Source organism: Lepidochelys kempii, chromosome 2 (assembly GCF_965140265.1).
Source record: "Lepidochelys kempii isolate rLepKem1 chromosome 2, rLepKem1.hap2, whole genome shotgun sequence".
NCBI classification, from domain to species: Eukaryota; Metazoa; Chordata; order Testudines; family Cheloniidae; genus Lepidochelys; species Lepidochelys kempii.
In genome coordinates, this window is record NC_133257.1 from 61,472,166 (window position 1) to 61,493,289 (window position 21,124).

At 43.8% G+C, this 21,124-nt stretch overlaps 1 protein-coding gene across 15 annotated transcripts in view; it reads right to left on the bottom strand.

Annotated features, from left to right (window-relative positions):
- CSPP1 (centrosome and spindle pole associated protein 1) overlaps positions 1–21,124 on the bottom strand; it is a 178,579-nt gene that overhangs the window by 75,496 nt on the left and 81,959 nt on the right. For all 15 annotated transcript variants that reach the window (XM_073330932.1, XM_073330936.1, XM_073330945.1 and 12 more), the window contains 4 exons: positions 11,350–11,428; positions 10,919–11,039; positions 8,161–8,308; positions 3,020–3,172 (listed from right to left, as the gene is read on the bottom strand). In XM_073330932.1, the coding sequence (XP_073187033.1) occupies positions 3,020–3,172; positions 8,161–8,308; positions 10,919–11,039; positions 11,350–11,428 (501 nt within the window). The remainder of the gene's footprint in view (positions 1–3,019; positions 3,173–8,160; positions 8,309–10,918; positions 11,040–11,349; positions 11,429–21,124) is intronic.

Sequence of the window (21,124 nt, forward strand, 5' to 3'; positions counted from 1 at the left end):
GATCACCAAATGAAATTAACAGGCAGCAGGTTTAAAACAAACAAAAGGAAATATTTCTTCACACCGTGCACAGTCAACCTGTGGAACTCATTGCAAGAGGATGTTGTGAAGGCCAAGACTATAACAAGGTTGAAAAAAGAACTAGATAAGTTCATGGAGGACAGGTCCATCAATGCCTATTAGCCAGGATGCCTGTTAGCTGTTTGCTAGAAGCTGGGAATGAGCAACAGGAGATGGATCACTTGATGATTACCTGTTCTGTTCATTCCCTCTGAAGCACTTGGCATTAGCCACTGTTAGAAGACAGGATACTGGGCTAGATGAACCACTGGTCTGACCCAGTATAGCCATTCTTTTGTAGGATATGATGCCTTGGCCCTTCATCAGATACTGCATTCTCTACTCAGATCCAGCCTGCTCAGTTGAATGGTGAACTGAAGGTATGTGGAAGAGTCATGGCTCTATCTGTTCCCCACCCACTCACTCAGAGGGGTTGAGGGAAATATTAGGCTGACACTTTAATTGTATGCTCTCTCTGCACACACCCCATCCTACATCCAGATCCAGGATCTGGGTAGCTCCTGTGCAGTCAAGTCCCATGTATTTCCTTTTGACTGCATACATAGGCTGCTGTTACAATCTAACCTTAAACTTGTATACAATCTATGCCTGTCTAATTTCTAACATCAAAAACATTATAATGTTAAATTCATATTTAGTTTTCCTCTTGTGGAATCATAAATACAGTGATGATGAAGAAACAGTGATGAACACCATATAAGAACCTATATGCAATAGAATACTTTTCACAATTTAACTGAATATATCTGTTTCTCTAGGACATTCAATGGGAAATTCACCTGAGCCTGAGAAGAAGCCAGAATTTACCAGTGTACATTGCCAAAGAGCCACAGTAATACATCAGCAGCCCCCCATCAGCTCCTCCCTCCCCCCAGCTCCCAGCACCTCCCGCCCACCAGCTGCCCCACCGATCAGCACCTCCTCCTCCCTCCCCGCACCTCCTGAAGCTGTTTCGTGGCATGCAGGAGGCTCTGGGGTGGGAGGGGGAGGAGTGAGGGCACTGCAGGCTCAGGAGGGGGCGGGAAGGGGTGGAGTGAGGGCAGGGCCTGTGGCAGAGCCAGGGATTGAGCAGTGAGCACCCCCCCCAGCACACTGGAAAGTTGGCGCCTATAGCTCCAGCCCCGAAGCCGCATATTAACTTCTGAAGAGCCGCACGTGGCTCCGGAGCCACAGGCTGGCCACCCCTGATTTAAGTCCCACAAAAACGGTACATTAGCACTATTCAGGCTCTCTGCCAGGGCCGGCTCCAGGCACCAGCTTTCCAAGCAGGTGCTTGGGGCAGCATTTAGAATGAGACGGCAGTCCGTGCTCTGTGGTGGCAATTCGGCGGCAACTGCTTGGGGTGGCAAAATTGGTAGAGTTGCCCCTGCGCTCTGCACAGGGGTGAATTTCACTCTAGGGCTCTATTGCCTTGCTTGACTTTAAGTACCACCAGGAAGTATTGTCACAATTAAGAGTCTGCCATTATTATTTACCATTTTACATAATCATAAAAAACATTGCCAAATTTTCATCCCAAAGTAAACAAACTAAATATTCAGTTTTTCAAATCTCATACACAGCAAACAAAATTAGCTGGGTTAAAATGTTTTTAAGTTACTGGTTCCAGGAAAAAAAAGAGTTTTCTCCAGAATTTGCACAATAGGAGATTTTTTAAAAATACCCAATCTAATTTTTTTCCTCAAATAAATACCCTAACCACATGCTTTTAAAAATTAACAGGATAGTAATTTAACTGACAGCGAAATTACTGGCCTGTAACTTTGTGTTTTCATCATCTCCTTTTCCCAATTCTGTGACATTATTCCTTAATCGGAACAGTTATGATTTATTCTACCAGAAAGTGTAAGGCAAAAAAATGGAAATCATCCCCATAATATAAGACTCTGCTTCATGGCTTTTCTATTGGTCTAGTGATTTCCCAAACAACTCTCAAAGAACCCAAACAAATATTAATACAAGAAAGAATACAAGAGAGCAGCAAATGGTGGGGTGAGGTAGGATAAACGACATGACTATGACCATTACTTTTAAATAACTTCCCTTTGTCATAATGTCTCTCTTTACCCCATAACCTACGAAAATGGCTTTTTCCTTGCCTTGAACATCAAAACTTCAGCCCCCATCTCTTTGATTAAAAAACAACTACAGAGAAATCCCACCTAACAAGAAGCAACTGAATACAAAGAGCCAACATTGTGGTCTCAAACATCTAATTTGCTCAGTGTCTTTAAGGGTATGTCTACACAGCAACTAGACATCCCTGGCTGGTCCAGGCCAGCTGACTCAGGCTCACGGGGTTCCGGCTGCAGGGCTGTTTCACTGCTGTGTAGAATTCCGGGCTCGGGCTGGTGCCAGAGCTCTGGACCCCTAACCTCACAGAGTCTTAGAGCCTCTGGACAGGTTTTGTCTTAGAGCCCCCCTAGGCAGTGTTTGGGCGCTCTAAGCCTGCCTGCGCCCCTGAAGACTGTGCTTGGCTGCTCTACTCCGGCCTGAGCCCAGAGAACTTGTTGCTTGGGCCTCTGAACTGTTTGTTTGCTGCTCGACCCTGAGCATAGGTCCGAGCCACCACCCCTTCGCTGCCCTGATTGTGGGCTAGGACCCTGACTGCCTATTGCTCTACCCGAACTGCTGACCAGAGCTACAAGCCAAGAGTGACTCAGCTGATTCCTCAACCGTGAGCAATGCCCTGTGACATAGTGAGGCGGAGTGGCTCCCACTGACCCAGAGTGGGAGGGGCCACTGCTAACCCACTTCAGCTTCCAACAACAATAAGGCAAGAGGACTGTTGGGAAAGAGGTGGGAGTGTGCCTCACACGGTAGGCATGATTGACAGTTTTATGAGTGACAGAAAAAGAGAGATGTACAAGAGCTTGAGAATTTTTGACCACCAAAACCTAATAATGTTTATAACTGATAACATAATATTCTTAAAAACCTGCTATTTTATTTGTAGATGCTTCTGTGTTCTCAGGTCTTGGGGAGGCCAAACTTTGGTCAACCGATACAATAGCCCTTTTATCTTGATAGTGTCTTGCCTCTGGGTTATGATACGCATCTTCATTTTGCTTGTGCATCATGTTCAAGTCAGCTAAAGGAGAGGGGAAACAGCTATTTATAATATTTTATTCCCACAAGTGGCATGTGTATTCTCAAAAACAAGAAATTTCACCGGGTCTACTTTCAGGGCACACCAACTATGGGAACAAAAGAGTAAATAAAAAAACAATGATGTGAGCTAGAAATGAGAAAAGTGGTCACCTGGAACTTACTGAACAAGGAAATAAAATTACCAACAACTTTTCACTCAGAAAGCTTTTGTCAGCAATGACCCTTCACAGCAAAAAGCAGAAAATACCACAAAAAGCAAGGGTAAAAAGCTTGAAGCATGACACAGTTGACACAATGTGTCGTGACTGTGTTTGTTTCCAAAATCCTCCTCTGTTAAAAAGGTTGTAAAATACTTTGATTTAATATTGAGTATCTATGCTGCTTATTTCATTTCTCCTAATCATGCTAAATGTTGCACATCATTACATGTGAATTGGTTCTTCTCACATTCTTTAATAATCCAGCTACTGCTTTGTGATATGTAAACATACATTCACAATATGTGGTATGCTCAAAGTTATACCAGGACTGAAATGTTCATCTAATGATTATTTTTACATATTTTTCAACATAATTTGCAGACGCTATATTTATTACTACAAAGACACTGGATAATTTTTCATAAGTGATGATTATGGGGTGCCCAATAGGACACACTTTAAAGAGTCCTTATTTTCAGAAAGTACTATGCCCCTACCCTCTGAAAACTGGCCCCTGTAAGGTATCACACAAAAACTGAGGCACCCAAAACCATTCATCACTTTTACAAATCTTCACTACTGTTAATATTTTTGGCTCAAATCTTGCCAATATGAAGAATTACTAGCAAAAGATTCTACTAATCTTAGTATAGTAGCTCAATAACAGAGCTACTTATTCAAATATCAGTTTGAGTCCTCTTGCTGCAAATCAGAGCAGAAAATCTCAAAGTGAGAGATTATTGTGCTATAGTTCAAAGAGCGAAGTTCTAGTAGAACTAGTTAATAACATTTGCCAGTTTTATCTAACAGTGCAATATTTAATTCAGGTTTTCCTTTGCCAGCTAACAGATTATTTCCATACCTAACTAGATTAAGATCAATTTTTTAGCAAATCTGTAAGGAATACACTTGAAATTAATTTGAGATATTAAAAAGATAATATAATCTGCAGGTATAGAAGGATCCCGCAAAGCAGCCTACCAACCTATGAATTCGTGATTCTATCCAATAATGTTTTTAAAAATTAATAGGTTTTCAAAATATTTACAAGGCAAAAAGGAGAAATTGCCAAGATAAATGGAAACCTATCACGTGCTATGAGAATGCCACAAATGAGCAATTGTTATACTATCATATACCTGGAAAAGAGTAATAGCTAAACTAAAACCAATTTTAAGGGCAGCTGCATATGTTGTTACTGACCATTTTTAATCTGTTTGGATATTTAAGGCTGGATATTCCCAGAACTTTAAATGATATTCCTCTCTTAGAAGCAGCTACTTAGAAATTACTATAAACACAGTACACAAACCCAGTGAAGAGACATTTCACTGGGATGAAAAAGGAACACTATGCACAATAGAAAATAATTCATATATATGGGAGTAATAACTCATACTTCCATATAACATGGTATGTCATGTCATTTCACACAGAGCTGTGGATATGGCCAAAAATTTTGAAACTGGGAACCTAAAACTTAGGTTACTAAATCTATATTTTAGGCACACAGTGTTGAAAATGTTGGCTAGCTTTAATGTCCAAACAAACTGCTTTGGTCCTGAATTCAGCAGTATCCTATATTGATGTCATCAAGTACTCTAACTCAGTGGTTTTCAACCTATGGTCTGTGGACCCTTGGTGGTCTGCAGACTACGTCTAAGATTTCCAAAGCGGTCCACACCTCTGTTCAAAATTTGTTAGAGGTCTGCAAATGAAAACAGGTGCTCTAACTCAATGTTATGGACCTGAATTTAGCATATATATATATTGATGTCAACAAGTACTTTAACTCAATGTTACATTGAAGTTTTGATGTAATAATGAAATGCACATAGACTTCAGAAATTCTCCCATCTTTTTTTGTTGGGCATTCACTTCAAATGCAAGAAGAATTAGAGTCAAACAGAATATGATTCAACCTAAACGAAACAGCTAGGTCAATATCCTTTTGCACAGAGAAACAAGAACTGCAAGTTGAAATTTCGAGTACTCTAAAAGTACTAATTCAGATTAAGCATGATAACATGCTCTGAGCCATAACTATAAATTTTTCCTTTACCATGTTGTGCTTTACATCAGGCATTTCTCAATACTATATATTGAACAGTCCCAAACTCTGGAAATAACAGCAGGAATTGACTTGTATATGAGTGTGAATAGGAGGTTTTACTTATATTAGAAGAACCCACTTTCCCTTCCTGAGGGTAATCATTAGACAGTCACCTATTCTGAAGACTCATGAGGGGCATTCAGTGCATCAAGAAGAAAAAACTACAAAACTCCTATCTTTGAGTCTTTACACATTACCAGAACACCTAGACATGATGCTAATAGTGCTACTGAGGTTCTTATCCCCTTGGTTAAATGACCAAGCGGTGAAGAAGCATGAAAATACATTGTTGAAATTAGGCTTCTTTGAGAAAAAGTGCTTGTTACAGTAAAATGTACCCACAGAAGGCCCACATAAAGCCTTATGGATCACTTAAGTCTGTAGAGACAAATGCACCCCTCTTCTCCATGGCTGCAGAACCAGCTAGGTAAGAGATTTCTGCACAATAATACACTGAGGGTAGGAAGGAATGGCGTGTAGGTAGGCCAATAAGAGGGGTGGAAACAAGGCTGGTATTCTTCTATGCGGATCTTCCGATCTCTCCTCACAGAGAGGATCATATAAGAACCCACAAACACTACTTCATCCATTGAGATAAAGTAACCTCCACGAAGGGGCTCCACAACTGCTCTGCAGTCTTGTGGGAGGAAGACAGGATATTTGGTGCAAATAGTATAGGAGACCTTCTGTATTGGAACGAATTTGACCTTACTGCATTTATTTTGAGGTGGACAGATCTGACTGGGCCTACTGAAAGACAAACAAACTGTTGTTGTTTTTCCTAATGGTTTTTTGTTTTGTTCTTTTTTTTTTTTTTAAATACAGAAACTACTGTTCAAGAGCTCATGGTAAACAATGTAACTTGTGTCTTTCCCAACCACTCTCAGCTAGCCTGATCTGGGGGACTGAGCTCATGACAGGGAGCCAGGAACTTGAAATTTAATCCCAGTTGTGCCACTGACTTGTTTTGTGGCCTTAGATAAATTATTTCCCTGTGTTGCAGTTTCCCTGTTTGTCTATCTCCATCTCTTTCTTACAAAGGTACTGTGATGATTAAGTAATTGATGAGTACTGAGTACTCATCAATTACTTAATCATCACAGTACCTTTGCAAAACTTTGCAAAACACAAAGAATAAATAAATACTTTGCAAAACACAAAGAATAAATAAATGCTGAGTATTATTAGTATCTGACTGTCTTTATATGACAATTTACAAGGCTGTCATAGTGGGCAAGCTCAAATAATATTCCACTTCCCTTTATGGACTCATTCAGATTTGTTCTTAGTCTATTTGTCCCAAGTAGAGAGTCCATGATTAGAAGTTATATTGTTGTAATGTACTGCTCCTGTGGAAACATTTAAAATGAAAGTACATCACACCAATCACACAAATACAGGGCCTAGCGTATTGGAAATCTTTTCATCTACCAATCCTTTCCACTTTGTTTTCTGTTGTCTTTTCTTGCCCCGTAGCCTATACTTATAGGTATTTGCTAGGTAAGCCATGGGTATAAGTTAAGGCAGTAATATAATGAACTTACAAGGCCTGTAAGACAATAGTTTAACTAAATAAGGCATAAGGCCCAAAAGCCTTAGATTAAGCAGCTAACAAGGAGTAACCCTAGATCATAAAATCACAAGACAGAACGCTGTAATGACTAAACTGCCAACAGGTAATCAGAAGATGCTAGCTTATACCAGCTTGGGCTATTTGAAGTTAGGAACACCAGCAGATGTCTGACCACAAGTTTATAAATAAATGCTAATAAATGCTAATAAAATAATATAATGTCAATAAATGCTAATAATATAAATGCTAATAAACTTGAGGTAAACAGATTACTAATCTGTGGGAGAAGGGCACCCCAACGTTAGTAGGGTGAGGAAATACAAATAAGAAAAAGGGGAGAAACCCCTATGGAATATGCATTAGGTATAGTGGTGTCAGCATAACACATTATAAGAAGTCGTATCCCAGCCTGTGTGCCTCGTGAGATGTAACTCTTGGGAGATGCCAGGATGACGACCACTGGTTGTGGTGAGGATAACTAACACTTTTAGTCCTTTTGCAAGGGATAGTGACAGCATATAGATGCTCAGACGCACATTCTGTAGTATCTCTACCTACCTTGCTGGGTTGGAGCGTTTGTAACTTTGCTAATTCTGTTAATAAAACTATCGCAAATTCAAAAACTGTGTGTGTTGCAACAGTGCACATCAGGGTTCCCAACGAAACTTTAATTTTAATAATAGTGGGCCTGATGTTGGGACAAGAACTTAGCAAACCTCAGTGTTAACTTGGAATTCTTAAGTAATCAGCACAATTAATACACAAGCAATACCCGCCTTGTCGGCTGTCATTTCTTGTTAATCCCAAACAGATGGATAACTTTAGTTCTGCTCTTCTTACACGGGAAAATATTTCTATTGAAGCCAATGAAACCATTCCCTTAAATAAAGTGAACAGGATTTGATTCCTAGGATCACATGCTTCTACAGGCACTGGCCAAGTGTTCTTCCTTGCCTGTAAAGTGCCATATACACCAATGATGTGATACAAAGAATAACAATGTTTGTCGGAATAAAGTTAATAACTTAAAGAGAAGAAAACAATAGACGTCTTAAAGAGAAGACCCACATTTTCAAACGTACTTATCAGATTGCCTTTTGTGTCTCTGAGAGGAGCACCACCACCACCTTTTCCCCAAGGATTGTAATTTCTCATTTCAGTTTCTAACTTGGCTTCATATCGTTCCTTTTCCTCCTTTTCTCGTCTGCGTCGTTCTTCTCTTTCTCTTATCTAAAGATAGGATAACACTCAGTCACACAAACTTCTAATAAAAATAAATATATTTGGAAGTAAAGAACTCATAGAGCAAGCTGAATGCTCTTGTTTTCCTTTGTATTCTTAGGTATCCACATCAAATTAGTCATAAAACTTCATTGCCAACTTCTCCAAACCACGTACTGGGTACAGTTTTACCAAACACTTTTGCCATAAGGTACACTCAGACACATAGATGACAAATAGATCACAGGGACACACCCACTACAAAACCTCCAACTTTAGGACAGCCATTACTCCTGTCTCATACCAATCACAGATTAAAGGCTCACTATTTTGTGATCCTAAAGGAATAGAAATGAAAACTATGCCATTGAAAATAAGAGATCCCCAATATTCCACTAGGACCCAAGCACTTGCTTCTAACCTCTGGAAAGACATAGTTTATCAGACCTTATAATAGATTCTTTTGGAAACCTAAAAATTATTTTAGATGTTTGGAAAAGTTTTCTGGGTCCCTCAGAACTTTGTCATCAGTCCAACCATACAATCTGGTTTTACTAGTGGATAGAAATAAAAATCCCAGTAAAAAGTTACACAACTCTACCATTTGTAAAATAGTGCAGGCACGGGGTAATATGTTTGCTGATGCCTCACTTCTATATCACCTTTGCTTCAGTTCTCTTTCCCTCCACAGATGGCAAGATAGAACTTATTAAAATAACCTCCACAAAATTTGTGTAATGTAGATTTTTGAAAGATCAAAAAGACATCTACTTAAAAACCACAGTTCTGTCCAAACGTTTTTACCTACTATGTTTGCACATTATTTCTAATACTGCTGTAGTTGAAAGATTCAAGAAAAAATATTTTCTCTACTTTTAGTCTTCATTTGACAGTATCAGTCTCACTGTTTCTCCTTTAATCAGATAAGGGGGTCAGTTTCATCTCTTTGCATGGGTCGTTCATACAGCAATGAGGGAGAAAACATTTTTAAATAATATGATCATGTAACTGTGAAACAATAAATATTGCCAAAGAACCCAAGGACAAGTGCAGTATCTGAAACTGCTTCAGATCCTTAAAAAACTGATTAGATTCCAGATTGACAGCATCCATTTAATAAGGAAAATCTATTAAGAACACATTTAACAAAGCCAAAATTTCAGCTCCCTTCTGAAAGCAGTTTAATAAAAGGACAAGCACAAGCTAGGCATGAGGAGAAGAGCCTTCATAGTCTCAGCTTCCTGACAATACCACAAGTAGACTTTTCTCTAGTTCTCTGAACCTCTTTTTTGTCTCTGTTACACTACACAACCCCTCTTTATTTCCCTTCTTTACCCTTCTCTGCCTTCCACACTCTCGCTCTCTCCTTCATCCTTTCACAACCCTACTTCCTTCTCTGCTCCTTTCTTTTCTCCTTTGACCTTTATTTTGCTTATATATTCACACTCATTCCATGTCTCCCCTACTTCCTTCTTTCATGTGCCTCCCCTGCCAATCAAGAAAATACTAATACTACTCTAGTTCTTTAAATCCATAGCTATTGATGATAATTTTTTTAACCACCAAGATATGTGTAACAAACCCAAGTTACCACAGACTCTCACTGCTGTAACTGTTATACTCTTTTCCCTCCCCTTGACAGTTATATTCTTACTTAGATTGCAAGCTCTTCAAGATAGTGACAGTATCTTTTTCATTTGTCTTTATCGTGTCGGGTTCTCGCAGTAACTGAATAAGAATAATAATACTGTGTACCTTTTGGCCACAATCTGTCACTTCAGAGATGGCTGCATTTCAGTGCTGCAGTTGGTATACAATCTGTGAAAGGCTTTGGGATTTGGGGGCAGGGAGGGGAAATGAAAGAACCTAAACAATTGTTGTGTCTGTTTGCTTCTATGCCTTTTTCACATCAAAAAGGGAGATTTTTTCCTTCCGCCCCCATTTCTTCTTTAATTTCTTCGTTATTTAAGAGTGAAAAACTGTTGTATTTTTTTCAATTAGAAGAACTTATATTACAATCCCTCCCCACAAGTTTTTGACTGTTAGAAGTATGTCATGAACTAGAGATGGTGGAAGAAGCAAACTTCTTTGGTGAAGTCTGACTGACCTCTAATACCCATTAGACTTAGTGGAGAAAGAAAATAAGAACGTATCTTTTTGCTGTAGTGGTGGTATGAAGACATATGTGACTACACTGCTGTTACACGTGGCTTTTTAATAGTACACCAATAGTATAACCACCACATTTCTGGGCACATTTATATTTAGTCTCCTCTTTGCCCACTGTACCTGAAAGTTTGCAATGAAGTATGAAAGCATGGTTATGGTCAGGAAAATTATCATATGGAAGTGGAAAAAGCCACCTGTTCCAGCTTGTATTCAGAGTCATATCTGTTCAATTTTACTAGCATAGTTTTACCAAGCCCACAGAACACACATATCTAAGGGAGAGTGGGCTAGATTCTATTTCACAAAATACATTATCAACTGAACTATAAGCTAAGCTACAATTGCAAAACGTTAATTATCAGCGACAATGGATGAACAAGAATTAACACAGTTTTACTTTTAGATCTCAATTTGCATAGCTAGTAGGTAAGAAAACAAACTTTTTAATACCTGCTGTTGCAATTCTTCTTGATAAGAAAAAGCTGACTCTTTGAAGGGCTTTGGTTTTTCTTCAGGAAATATTCCTAGACCTCTGGGTCTACCACCTGTGTTTCTCTGTCCAATGTTACTTCTGAATTAAAAAACAAACAGATACAAAGAAAATTAATACAGTTTAATGCAAAAAAGAAAAAAGTAATTCCTGCTTGAAACACAAAAGTGAAACCTGAGATTTTTTTTCTTTTTTCACAGCCTATCAATCTCTGTTATTTTCACTATCCATTTATGAATTCGTATACTAAATTACAGTTCAGAAACTCATGACCAGAAGTTTGAAGAATTTATTTTAATACTCTTGCTTCAAAGATGTATCCCTGTTAGCAAATACACCAGAAGTTAAAACAATACTAAAGGAACACAGCTGTGTAAGAAAAAATACTTACACAGCCTGATCTGCTGGTACTTTCCCTGGAAGATCCTCAATATTAGGTGCAGGATGCATTCCCATCATTCCTGCGCCATCTAAACAGTAAAAGACAGTCATTTCAATCTAGCACGGATATGGACACATATTTCCATTATCTAGATGAAAATATAATTTACTGCCCAAAAACTAAATGCACAATTAAGGTTGAGCACCCTTTCCAGAAAGTCAAATGAATCTAATACTTAAACCTTTGAAAACCATGAAATCATAGAATCATAGAATAACAGAGTTAGAAGGGACCTCTGGAGGCCATCTAGTCCAACCCCCTGCCCAGAGCAGGACCAATCCCCAACTAAATCATCCCAGCCACGGCTTTGTCAAGCCTGACTTAAAAACTTCTAAGGAAAGGGATTCCACCACCTCCCTAGGTAACGCATTCCAGTGTTTCACCACACTCCTAGTGAAAAAATTTTTCCTAATATCCAACCTAAACCTCCCCCACTGCAACTTGAGACCATTACTCCTTGTCCTGTCATCTGCTATCACTGAGAATAGTCTAGATTCATCCTCTTTGGATCCACCTTTCAGGTAGTTAAAAGCAGATATCAAATCCCCCCTCATTCTTCTCTTCCGTAGACTAAACAATCCCAGTTCCCTCAGCCTCTCCTCATAACTCATGTGTTCCAGACCCCTAATCATTTTTGTTGCCCTTGGCTGGACTCTCTCCAATTTTTCCACATCCTTCTTGTAGTGTTGGGCCCAAAACTGGACACAGTACTCCAGATGAGGCCTCACCAATGTCGAATAGAGGGGAAGGATCACGTCCCTCGATCTGCTGGCAATGCCCCTACTTATACAGCCCAAAATGCCATTGGCCTTCTTGGCGACAAGTGCACACTGTCGACTCATATCCAGCTTCTCGTCCACTGTCACCCCTAGGTCCTTCTCTGCAGAACTGCTGCCTAGCCATTCGGTCCCTAGTCTGTAGCGGTGCATTGGATTCTTCCGACCTAAGTGCAGGACTCTCCACTTGTCCTTGTTGAACCTCATCAGATTTCTTTTGGCCCAATCCTCCAATTTGTCTAGGGCCCTCTGTATCCTATCCCTACCCTCCAGCGTATCTACCGCTCCTCCCAGTTTAGTGTCATCCGCAAACTTGCTGAGGGTGCAATCCACATCATCCTCCAGATCATTAATGAAGATATTGAACAAAACCGGCCCCAGGACCGACCCTTGGGGCACTCCGCTAGATACCGGCTGCCAACTAGACATGGAGCCATTGATCACTACCTGTTGAGCCCGACAATCTAGCCAACTTTCTACCCACCTTGTAGTGCATCCATCCAGCCCATACTTCTTTAACTTGCTGACAAGAATACTGTGGGAGACCATGTCAAAACCTTTGCTAAAGTCGAGGAATAACACGTCCACTACTTTCCCTTCATCCACAGAACCAGTTATCTCATCACAGAAGGCAATTAGATTAGTCAGGCATGCCTTGCCCTTGGTGAATCCATGCTGACTGTTCCTGATCACTTTCCTCTCCTCTAAGTGCTTCAGAATTGATTCCTTGAGGGCATGCTCCATGATTTTTCCGGGGACTGAGGTGAGGCTGACAGGCCTGTAGTTCCCAGGATCATCCTTCTTCCCTTTTTTAAAGATGGGCACTACATTAGCCTTTTTCCAATCTTCTGGGACTTCCCCCGATCGCCATGAGTTTTCAAAGATAATGGCCAATGGCTCCGCAATCACATCCACCAATTCCTTTAGCACTCTCGGATGCAACGCATCTGGCCCCATGGACTTGTGTACATCCAGTTTTTCTAAATAGTCCCGAACCACTTCTTCCTTCACAGAGGGCTGGCCACCTCCTCCCCATGCTGTGCTGCCCAGTGCAGTAGTCTGGGAGCTGACCTTGTTCGTGAAGACAGAGGCAAAGAAAGCATTGAGTACATTAGCTTTTTCCACATCCTCTGTCACTAGGTTGCCTCCCTCATTCAATAAGGGGCCCACACTTTCTTTGGCTTTCTTCTTATTGCCAACATACCTGAAGAAACCCTTATTGTTACTCTTAACATCCCTTGATAGCTGCAACTCCAGGTGTGATTTAGCATTTCTGATTCCATTCCTACATGCCCGAGCAATATTTATATACTTATCCCTGGTCATTTGTCCAATCTTCCACTTCTTGTAAGCCTCTTTTTTGTGTTTAAGATCAGCAAGGATTTCACTGTTAAACCAAGCTGGTCGCCTGCCGTATTTACTATTCTTTCTACACAAAAAGATGGGATGGTTTGTTCCTGCAACCTCAATAAGGATTCTTTAAAATACAGCCAGCTCTCCTGGACTCCTTTCCCCCTCATGTTATTCTCCCAGGGGATCCTGCCCATCAGTTCCCTGAGGGAGTCAAAGTCTGTTTTTCTGAAGTCCAGGGTCCGTATTCTGCTGCTCTCCTTTCTTTCTTGTGTCAGGATCCTGAACTCGACCATCTCATGGTCACTGCCTCCCAGGTTCCCATCCACTTTTGCTTCCCCTATTAATTCTTCCCGGTTGTGAGCAGCAGGTCAAGAAGAGCTCTGCCCCTAGTTAGTTCCTCCAGCACTTGCACCAGGAAATTGTCCCCTACACTTTCCAAAAACTTCCTGGATTGTCTGTGCATCGCTGTATTGGTCTCCCAGCAGATACCAGGATGACTGAAGTCGCCCATGAGAACCAGGGCCTGCGATCTAGTAGCTTCTGCGACTTGCCGGAAGAAAGCCTCGTCCACCTCATCCCCCTGGTCCGGTGGTCTATAACAGACTCCCACCACGACATCACCCTTGTTGCTCAGGCTTCTAAACTTAATCCAGAGACGCTCAGGTTTTTTTGCAGTTTCATACTTGAGCTCTGAGCAGTCATACTGCTCCCTTACATACAGTGCAACTCCCCCACCTTTTCTGCCCTGCCTGTCCTTCCTGAACAGCTTATACCCATCCATGACAGTACTCCAGTCATGCGAGTTATCCCACCAAGTCTCCGTTATTCCAATAACATCATAATTCCCTGACTTTGCCAGGACCTCTAGTTCTCCCTGCTTGTTTCCCAGGCTTTGTGCATTTATATATAGGCACTTGAGATAACCCGCTGATCGCCCCTTGTTCTCAGTATGAGGCAGGAGCCCTCCCCTCTCACACGCTCCTGCTCGTGCTTCCTCCTGGTATCCCGCTTCCCCACTTACCTCAGGGCTTTGGTCTCCCTCCCCCGCTGAACCTAGTTTAAAGCCCTCCTCACTAGGTTAGCCAGCCTGCTCGCAAAGATGCTCTTCCCTCTCTTCGTTAAGTGGAGCCCGTCTCTGCCTAGCACTCCTCCTTCATGGAACACCATCCCATGGTCAAAGAATCCAAAGCCTTCTCTCCGACACCACCTGCGTAGCTGTTCATTGACTTCCATGATTCGACGATCCCTACCCCGGCCTTTTCCTTCCACGGGGAGGATGGACGAGAACACCACTTGCGCCTCATACTCCTTTATCCTCCTTCCCAGAGCCACATAGTCTGCAGTGATCTGCTCAAGGTCATTCTTGGCAGTATCACTGGTGCCCACGTGGAAAAGCAGGAAGGGGTAGCGGTCCGAGGGCTTGATGAATCTCGGCAGTCTCTCCGTCACATCGTGAATCTTAGCCCCTGGCAAGCAGCAGACTTCTCTGCTTTCCTAGTCAGGGCGGCAGATAGATGACTCAGTCCCCCTGATGAGAGAGTCCCCGACTCCAGAGTTCCCATCCTATCCTGACCTGTAATCTTAACTGTGTTCCCTAGAGCTGGCAAAAGTCACTGGGGATGTACTGTAAGTATGTTTCAGCCAGGTCAGCCCTATAGTAAGCATACATTAGGAATAAGTAAATGTGCCATTTTATGTTATGTGTTGTCACACAACACTGAATTCCCTCATTTGTCTGCACACACTCCAACTGCCCCTCATGATGTTGGAGACAGCTGTGTTGACTGGTGCCACGATTACCTGCAGCAATTTGCCAGAGCCCATACTGCGATACAAGAGGTGCATCTGTACTGAAAGGGACCATGGACCCCTTGTTTCTGTGCCGTTACAGAGCTGGAGAAGAAGAGGAGCATAATAGTCTATTCTTGGGAGGGGATCTGTAGCATCCTAGGAGCATACGTGACAGTATGCTTCAGGGCAGAGATAAGTGCAGGCAACATTCCAGAGGGAGTCCTCAGGACAAGGAAACTAGGGTGGTCTGTGCAAAGCAGAATTGGTCAAGTATAGGCCAGATATAGCCAACTGTTGTTCATTAAGCCTGCCCTAAATACAAGGTTTGCCTTAGTGAGGACATGGTCTGACAGTTTCTCCTACTATCCTCCAGTGCTGTCTCTCTTCAGCAGTTCATATCACCTGCAAGGATAGAGAACTGTGATGTCTGTAGATGGAGGTTGAAAGAAGGCACAGGAAAGGCTGTGGTGTAGGGCTAATGTGCAACTTAACCCTTTGTTTTCTGGTTTTCAGAGATTTAAGCATACAGTATATGCATTCAGCATTCTAGAAGGGTACCAGGCACTGCACTAAAATTTATGGAAAATGAATTTCCATTGTTTTTTGAAGAAAAAACGGTTACTCACCTTCTCGTAATTGTTGTTCTTCGAGATGCGTTGTTCATGTCCATTCCAATCAGGTGCGCACATGTAACGTGCAGGACAGCCACAAGATTTTTCCACTAGCGGTATCCGTAAGGTTGGCCTGGGCGCCCCCCGGAGTCATGCCCTCATGGCACTCAATATAGTGCCCTGACGACCCAACCCCCCTTCATTTCCTTCTTGACAGCTACTCTGACAGCGGGGCAGGAGGGTGAGTATTGGAATGGACATGAACACCACACGTTGAAGAACGGTTATGAGACGTTGAGTAACCGTTTTTTCTTCTTCGAGGGCTTGTTCATGTCAATTCCAATCAGGTGACTCGAAAGCCTAAGTTATGGAGGAGGGGTCAGAGTTGTCCACTGACTGGAGCACTGCTCTACCAGAGGCCGCATCGTCTCTGGCGTGCTAGGTAATCACATAATGCACAGTGAAAGTATGTATGGAGGACCACGTTGCCACTCTGCGTATTTCCTGGGTTGGAACCTGCACCAGGAACGCTGATGAAGAAGCCTGCGCCCTGGTGGAGTACGCAGTGAGCTAAGGGGCAGGCACCTCTGCCAGTTTGTAACACTCTCGGATGCAGGACATGATCCACGACAAAATTCATTGAGAAGAGACTAGAAGACCCTTCATCCTGTCTGCCAGAGCCACGAAAAGTTGCAGAGACTTTCGGAATGGCCTTGTTCTCTCGATGTAAAAGACAAATGCTCTGCGGACATCCAACGAGTGAAGCCTCTGCTCCCTGCCCTTGAATGTGGCTTAGGATAGAACACTGGGAGGAAGATGTCCTGGTTCATGTGGAAATGGGAGACGAACTTCAGGAGGAAAGCCAGGTGGGGCCTCAGCTGAACCTTTTCCTTATGGAACACAATGTAAGGAGGCTCTGATGTTAGGGCCTTGAGCCCAGACACCCTCCTGGCTGAGGTTATCGGTACCAGAAACCGCCTTGTACGAGAGCTAGAGCAGGGAGCATGTAGCTAGCGGTTCAAAAGCCGGTCCCATGAGTCTGGAAAGGACCAGGTTGAGCTCCCAGGCCGGGACTGGCTGTCGAACTTGCACTTATAGTCTGTCGAGACCTTTGAAGAAACAGCTGACCATAGGGTTGGCAAAGACCGACCAGCCCTCTGCACCTGGATGGAAGGCAGAGATGGCAGCCAAGTGAACCCTTACTGATGACATGGACAGTCCCTGCTGCTTGAGATGGAGAAGGTAGTCCAATATGAATGGAATAGAAGCGAGTGTCAGGGACAAATGATGCTGTGCCGACCAAATTGAGAATCTCTTCCACTTGGCAAAGTAGGTAGCCCTGGAAGAGGGTTTCCTACTGCCAACGAGAACTTGTCTAACCTGGTCTGAGTAGGAACACTCCACTGGATTTAGCCACAGACCTTCCATGCCGTGAGGTCCAACGACTTGAGGTTCGGGTGCTGGAGACAGCCGTGATCCTGAGTTGGGGGAAGAGCAGCAAAGTGACTGGGGCTTCCAAGGACATGTCCAGAAGCAATATGCACCAGTGTTGGTGGGACCAGGCTGGGGCTATCAATATTACCACCGCCCAATCCCTCTGTATCTTGAGGAGCACCTTGTGAACGAGAGGGGTAGGCGGGAATGTGTATAGGAGACAGCCTCCCCCGGGAAGGAGGACACATCTGCTATGGAGACCGGGCTGTGATTCAGGAAGGAGCAGAACTGCTGACACTTCCTGTTGTGCCATGTGGCAAAGAGGTCTACCTGGGGAAAGCCCCACTGCTGGAAAATGGAGTTTGCGATGTCCGGGTGTAGGGACCACTTGTGGCCGTGGAGCAACCTGCTGAGATAGTCTGCTAACTCATTCCGAACCCCAGGGGGTTCGATGCTTGCAGGTGTACTGACTGCTCCACACAAGGCACTTTCTGGCATAGGGGAGAGGAGCGTGCACCCCCGTTTGTTGATATACAACATCACCGTGATGTTGTCTGTCATCACTGATACACATCTCTCACTTAAATGGGGTCGGAAAGTCTGACATGCCAGGCGTACCGCTCTCAGCTTTCTGACATTGATGTGGAGAGCAAGCTCCGCCTGAGTCCAGATGCCTTGTGTCCTGAGGTCTCCAAGGTGCACCCCCCCCCAGTCCAAATCCGATACATCCAAAACCAACAAGAGAGTTGGCTGGGGGCTGAAGAAGGGGACCTCTGTTCACACTAGCTTTGGATCAAGTCACCACAGAAGGGAGTTGAGGACCAGGTGAAGCAAAGTCACAACCCTGTCCAAACTGTCCCTGACTAGCCGACACACTGAGGCAAGCCATGACTGGAGCAGCCAGAGTCTGAGCCTGGCATATTGCACCACATAGGTACAAGTGGCCATGTGTCCCAGGAGCTTGAAGAAATTCCTTGCTGTGGTGGTGGAGAAATGCCTGAGACTCCAAATGATGTCATCCAGGGCCCGGAACCTCGATTCCGGTAGGTATGCCCTAGCCTGTGTCGAGTCCAGCACTCCCCCATGAACTCTATCCTCTGAACGGGGGACAGAGTTGACTTTCCCAGATTCAGGAGAAGGCCCAGTTTGTCGAACATTGCTATGATGAATTCGACTTGCGCCTCTACTTCAGCCCTGGAGTGGCTAGTCGAGGTACAGAAACACCCGTACCTGGCGCCTGCGCAGAAACGCAGCCACAACTGCCATGCATTTGATAAATACTCAAGGCGCCACTGACAGGCCGAATGGAAGGACTGTGAACTGGAAGTGGGTGTTGTGCACCACAAACTGAGGTATCGGTGCAGAGATTGTCGACGTCAGTGCACCTGCCGGATGGGTCCCCTGCAGCGGTGCAGAGGGCGTGTGGCGGCCCAAAGGATGCCAAGGCCACTGACGCTGGTCTGGGACCCTAGCTCTGGTGATAGGCCCAGGGTGTCCAGAAGGGCCACTGAGGAGCCTGCCACTGTCCTGGCCACTGTGCTGAGTAGGGCTGTCGGTCACGGTGGGAGCGAGATCTGCTCCTACTGGAGTGCGATGACTCCGCTTCCAACTCCAAGGTCTCCAACTGTGAAGACCACAGAGGAGCGGAGCCACTCGGCACTGGCGAGTGATGCCAAAAGGTCTGATGCTGCCTCAAATGCTTCCGGCATTGAGGGAAGCTGTAGGCCCTTGTAGCAGCGGACTGGCGAGCGGTGCAGGTCCGGACTCAACAGGACCCCTCCTGAGGCAGGAGTCGACGAAGGCCCCACCAGTTGGACACTTGATGGGGGGTTGCTGGCCACCTGGTCTTTAGACCTGGTCAGGGAGCGCCCTCTGTCAGTCTCTCTTTTATGAGGCACTGGTGAGTGAGACTGGTGCCTGGGACCTGTGCGTGGAGCTGTGGCGGTGTTGAGGGTCCTTAGAGGAATCCGTTCTCAGCACTGGCTCGTGCGTCAACAGTGCTGGAGCGCTGTGCACCAAGGAGGCGGTACTTGGGATCGGGTCCGCCGTGCTGGGGTCTGACTGAGGCTGAAGCACTGCCTCCATAAGCAGAACTCAGAGGTGCTGTTCTCTGTCCTTGAGGGTCCGGGGGCGAAATCCCCTACACATTTTACAGCGGTCCCTAAGGTGACCCTCCCCAAGACACTTCAAGCACGAAGTGCACAAGTCACTTCTCGTCATAAACTTGCTGTAGTCGGAGCACGGCTTAAAGCCTGGGGACTGAGGCACACCCCAGAGCTGGGGCAACATGGGGTGAGGGGAACCCCCAAAGGAAACTTATGAGACAAAACTATCTATACTAACTATACTACTGAATCGAACTACATAAACACAATACTGCGAAGCATACGCTTGCCGAGGCAAGAGCAATAGGGAGTTCCAGCTAGCCGTCACAGGCAATAAGAAGGAACTGAAGGGGATTTGGGTTGGCAGGGCACTATATTGAGCACCATGAGGGCATGACTCCAGGGGGTGCCCAAGCCGACCCTACAGATACTGCTAGGGGAAAAATCTTCCGGCTGTTATGGCGCGCGCACAGCTAATTGGAATGGACATGAACAAGCACTCAAAGAAGTGGTGGTATTAGTGAGCAGGGAGTGAATGGAGAACAGCTGGGGTTGTGGGAGTGCACAAGGTTTTCTTGAAAAACCCTCACCAACACTCAGGTATCAGCTCTGCTCTCCTTCTGGCCCCTCCATGCTCCTACTATGGCTGAAGGGCCCATGAAGAGGAAGGGATGTGGTAGCCAGTGTGCTGTGAGCAGCACATCTACCATCTGGAGGCAACAAGGGGGAGTGGTGCCAAGCCCCAGAATCCATAGTCCACTTTGGGGGTTAGTGAAGGAGAAAAGGGCTCTGTACAAACCTCTGCAGCCTAGGAAAATTGCAGAAGTGTGAAGTGGGTTCATTCATGTCAATGGGATGTTCTCAGGTGAATCAGTACTCCCCATGGATGAATACAAGCTGACATAATAGGTCTGAGAGTTATGAATGGACACAATTCATCTCAATAAAGTGTTCTCCTCTCCTGTCTCACAAAGTCTATACATATCCCTGTTGTGTCATACAAGTATTGGAGATAATTTCACTACGGACTTTAGAGAATTTGAAAATTAAGAGTATATAATCTAGGGGGATCTATATAGGGAACCCATTTATCAAATAACCCAAAATTTGCAACACAAATTGTACCCCAACCCATATGATGGCATATCAGTTTTCAAGATCATCTCCCTATAGATTTTAAAGCATTCTGATTATTAAAATCAGTAATTTAGTGAGGCCGCATCTGTATTTGAGGAATCCTCTGACCAAATTACCCCAACTTGCACCATTAATTCTACCCTGGCCTGAATGTGGCCCAGCAATATCATGCTGGGACAGTAGCAACAGGATTTCCATTTTAAAGGAGTGAAAAAGGGTATACAGAAATTCTGCCTTTTGGGTTAGTGGTCATTTTTAAATGTCTACTGTCATTTGTGCACTGCTTGATTTTACGATGGCAATTTATGGGGCAAAATATCATTTCACATTTGATATGACTATTGTTTATGTGACTAAAGTTTTCCAGTGTCGGATATTGCCTTTCAACCCCAATTTCACAGAAACTTCAGCTCTTTGAGGTAGATTGGATTAATTATAATGGAATTTTTTTTTCTTTTTTTTTTTTCATGATCGTTATGATTTAGTAACTTATTTCATAAATTACTGTTTTGATTCA